The 4335-nt window shown below is 39.0% G+C and overlaps 1 protein-coding gene across 2 annotated transcripts in view; it reads right to left on the bottom strand.

Annotated features, from left to right (window-relative positions):
- The window catches only part of LOC106535525 (profilin-2), a 10823-nt gene extending 7822 nt beyond the window's left edge, over positions 1-3001 (bottom strand). The window contains exon 1 of one of the 2 annotated variants that reach the window (XM_014032541.1): positions 2641-2994. In XM_014032541.1, coding sequence (XP_013887995.1) covers positions 2641-2769 — 129 coding nt within the window. In that variant the 5' untranslated portion in view covers positions 2770-2994. Of the gene's footprint in view, positions 1-2640 lie in introns of both variants that reach the window. The other variant, XM_014032542.1, reaches the window with a different exon arrangement.
- Between the last annotated feature and the right edge of the window lie 1334 nt (positions 3002-4335).

Genomic DNA, 4335 nt, shown 5'->3' on the forward strand with positions numbered 1-4335 from the left:
GCTCTGAAAGAAGTGGGGTGCTAAAACAAACTACACTGCTCAAAAACTAAAGGGAACACTTAAACAACGCACGCCAAGTCAAGTAAATCAAACTTGTGAAGCACATTCAACTCTGTACAGAACAAAGATTGGGAGTTAGCGTGCGTTGTTTAAGTGTTCCCTTTATTTTTTTGAGCAGTGTACATCCCAACACATTGAAGTTGTACCATTTCATGTATGATTTTTTTCTCTCTCCAAACGCTTGGTGTATATAAAATGCTTTTTAAAATATGGCAAGTAGAGTTCTTGAAATTACACACACAAAAAATATTTAGTTTGTACCGTTTGTGGTTTGAGTTTAAACAAGATTACACATCACTAGGCCTTAATGACAAATCAAAAGAATAAAAGCTACATCACAGGTCTAAAATAAACATATAAACCTGTTCCATGTAAAGCATTACAAAATAAATGTGCTATAATCAAAACTCAAATGGAAAAGTGGACAAAAGTTTAGGTTTTGTGTGTAAACTCCAGAGCAGAAAGCATCAGTATTGAGCACTAGGGTTGGGCATAATCGTATCGTGTGCAATTAATCATCAGAAAAATATTAATCGATTAATTTTTGGCAGTTGACAATATGATTAATGCTGGCAGACTAACCGCTTGGTGTTCCTCTCTGATTCAAATATGACCAACATTAAAAATTGTGTAATTTATTTACCTATCAACACAATTTAAAGTTTGATGTATAGCCTGAAGTCTAATTTTGACACAATTTGGAACAGATTTTTACGAAGAGCCAATTTTCTCTCTATAAATTAGTCATGTGACTAGGATATAAGGGGGTCCAGGGACTCTGGGGGATTAATCGTCAAATTAATCGTTATCGGCTAAATACCACAATTAATCGTGATTATTTTTTTGCCAATATTGCCCAACCCTATTGAGCAMAAAGCTGTCCATCAATGTCCTGAAATTTCAGGCACATAGTGGGTTAACACTTATTTATCACATTAAAATAATAAACCTCTGCAGTACAACTTGTTACAAAGRGAGGAGGGGTGGAAAAGGAATCGCACTAAAGTGCACAGTCATTGCACACTTGAAAGCAATCAGGAAGAAACAGGAAACTTAATTTYTACTGTTAGGATTAGCATGGAAGCTAACTTCACCAGGCCCCGTTRATCAATGCAGTTTCTCCTTTTCCTGCTCAAAACTTATTCATTTTAACTAAACTCAGTTTAGCAGYTCTTCATAGCGGTCATCAACTAGCCGACCAAGTCCCTTAAAATGCCACTCAGATAGAATAATGCTTAAAAATGTAAAGCCGAAAACCCTCATAACATTTAATGTGAAACATATATTAACAGTTTGTCTGACATGTGATTTTTTTTCCCCCCCAACAAGGAAAAACAACATGGATAAGAATTTACGGACACTCCCAAGAGAAGCCTGAACTAAATGCGGATGGCTCAGCGGATTCATTCATTCAAACACAAGGCCTCAAAAAAAGAAACTAATAGAGACATTTATCTGTTTTTAAGAATAACGATCCCTACAATTCATTTAACATTTGATATATTTGTCAAGTACGGAAAAAAGACAAAATGGAGGCTCAAGGARCCGCCGCAGTTAACCGGTGAGCGCTGAGACAGAGAAAAAACAAATAAATCACCGACACTAGAATTAAATCGTGTATAATAGTTGACGCTGCTCCACAAACATCATCACGTTTATCGTTTTGTTCAGCTTTCATGAATAGAATGATTTAAAATAAAACATAAAATAAAAAAAACTGGGAGTGTATCCGCCATTTTGGAGAAAGGGGCGGTTGTGACGGCGTGATTTCACCGAAGCCGAGCAGGAGAAAAAGACCCAGCGCGTCAGACACTGCTAGCTTGTAGCACCAATTTGTTTCCCACTGAGCAGGAAGCTCAAAGCTAACTGCGAGCTAGCTACGCTGGTATAAATCTAAAAATACTAAACGCTTGAGACTATAGGTGCGCGAATCCAAGAAAGTAAAAACTAAAATTCCGTAAGAAATTGATTTTGAGCTAGATTGCTACTCAGCAACACTGGCTGGTGGTGTGCTGAAAAAGGCTCTCTTGGAAAATTCTAGCATCCCAGCCTGCCATAAGAACACCGGGTACACTTGCATAACGAAAACACTTTGTTTTATCATACGTGCAAAYGCTAACCCGTGTCACTTGAGTCTTTCATTCAATTTAAATCTACATAAAATGTCTGCTTTTCGTTAAGCGGGAAGGGGTTTGCTTCCTTCGGCGGGGGTGCGTTTTTCGGCACAACACGGGTATCACGCTAGTTAGCGTTGCTAACCTATTAGCAGCATTAGCTTTAGTTCATTGGAGTACTTAAGTCGCTAGCTTGGGTTTCTATTGAGTGACTGGCATTTATATTTCCCCCAAAGGTATWTAACAATAGATTAGTTCGCAGCAAAAAGAGACGATGTGAAAGGCTAACCAAAAAATTAAAAAAAAAAATACAGTCCACCCCTGCGTGTCTGTGTGACCACCGGATGCCATGTGTACCGCACTAATTCAACAAGGCCTGGCTATGCAGATAAACGTACAGCCATGCTAAATGTACATTTTCGCCTTTTTTTCAAGTTACAGATACTGAAACAAAGAGCACACTAACCGTCAGGTTGGCAAAGACACCGCCGGTATACGCTGCCCAGACGTATTTGGCGTCCGTGTACCCAACAATGGCTGCGTCCTGGCAGGTGCCATCAGCCATCAGGTTGTCCACGTAGCTTTGCCAGGACATGTTAGTGATAGGGTGGGAAAAGGTACGCTGAGTAAAGTTAAACCACAGTCGTCTCTGAAACGACGAAAACCTGCGAGGAAGCTGCTTTTATCGGTGGCTATAGTGATCTCCAGCAAGCAAAGCCCCACCGGCTCCGTCACGTCCCGGCTTTCTTCTGGTCCAGGCAACGAAGAGAAGCCGCTGCGAACAGACAGAGGCTTGGGTGTAGTCCTGGCTATATCCCTCCGCCTGAGTTGTTATTCGTCCTGCTTCCACAAAATACTACGCGGCGGAGGAATACCACGAAAATAAAACCCACAGACTACTTTTCGCAGTCTTTTTTTTTTTTTTTTTTTGCTTTGTGTATATGAGATTTTAATTAACAAACAGAAAAGCCATTTTAAAACCTCATGTACATTCCAAAGTTTTGAAATAATTTTGGTTAAAATATTTTTATTCAGAATTACACGTTGTTGTAGCTTTTTTTGTGCCCAGGGCAGGAACAAGAAAGATGTGGGGCCTTGAGATGAAGGAACTTTTTGGGACCATGTCGATATTATTTATTTAAGTTACAAATAAAAATATGTGAGTGTGTGCACAGTCATTTCAAGGTTATAATTCACGCAGAGAAGGGCTGCTGCTTTGATATAAAATGTAAAGATTAAAGCACAGAAAATTTATACTTAACACATGAAATTATGAGAAAATTTACTGTCGCAGTTTACTCATAAGTCAGCCGTCCCTGTGCACTGTTTCTCTATTCAAACAAGAACCAAATCATTTTTGAAGGGTCACAGGATTTAGAGAAATTTCAGTGAGAAACAAACTACAAAAACCTACAAACCCAATCCATGATAGCTCAAATTTACACAGAGWGCTCTGTTGACTTTGAAACTGTAAAAGATTTGAAGCAAATACGCAAACAAAAACAAGCAGTTTTCAATTCTTGGTTTTAACAAACTGAAACTCTTCCCAAGTGGGGTGGGTTTTGCACATTTCTGGATTTAAAGTAAAGACATTTGAAAACCATCAATTCATTAAAAAACAATATTTTGTGATCCTCTAAGGCCCTGGGCTACCGCCCTGTTCAGCCCTTTGGAAAGTCCAGCCCTGCTTGCCCTAACCCTCAATCATTAAATTACAATGCAGTCACCACACAGACACAATCAATGAAGCAGTCAGTAGGAAAGCACCCTAATCAAAACACAGTAGGAAAGAAAAAAAACAACAACGCGTAATTTATCACTCGGGTCAATGGTCGTTGCACTTTGAACAAGTTAAACCGACATTTTAAAAAGCTTAAATAACATGAGGGGTGTGACATGTTTCTCTGGGAACACACTTACGCACAATAAGAAAAGAGTTAAATTAAAAACAAATCTGCATGTGTGAGTTTACATAAAAATGACGTGACAAGGTCAAAGTGTCAACAGACACACCTGTCGATGATCCCAGTTATGAAATCAAACCCTTGACTTCTACAGGACAATATCAGACCAGCAGGCCCTCATTTGTCTGTTTGTTTTTGCTCCATGGAAACCATTCATAAGGAAACTACACGACTCCTATGGTCTAGTTGTTCCCTTT

The sequence above is a fragment of the Austrofundulus limnaeus genome, unplaced genomic scaffold, assembly GCF_001266775.1.
Source record: "Austrofundulus limnaeus strain Quisiro unplaced genomic scaffold, Austrofundulus_limnaeus-1.0 Scaffold1478, whole genome shotgun sequence".
Lineage (NCBI taxonomy): Eukaryota > Metazoa > Chordata > Actinopteri > Cyprinodontiformes > Rivulidae > Austrofundulus > Austrofundulus limnaeus.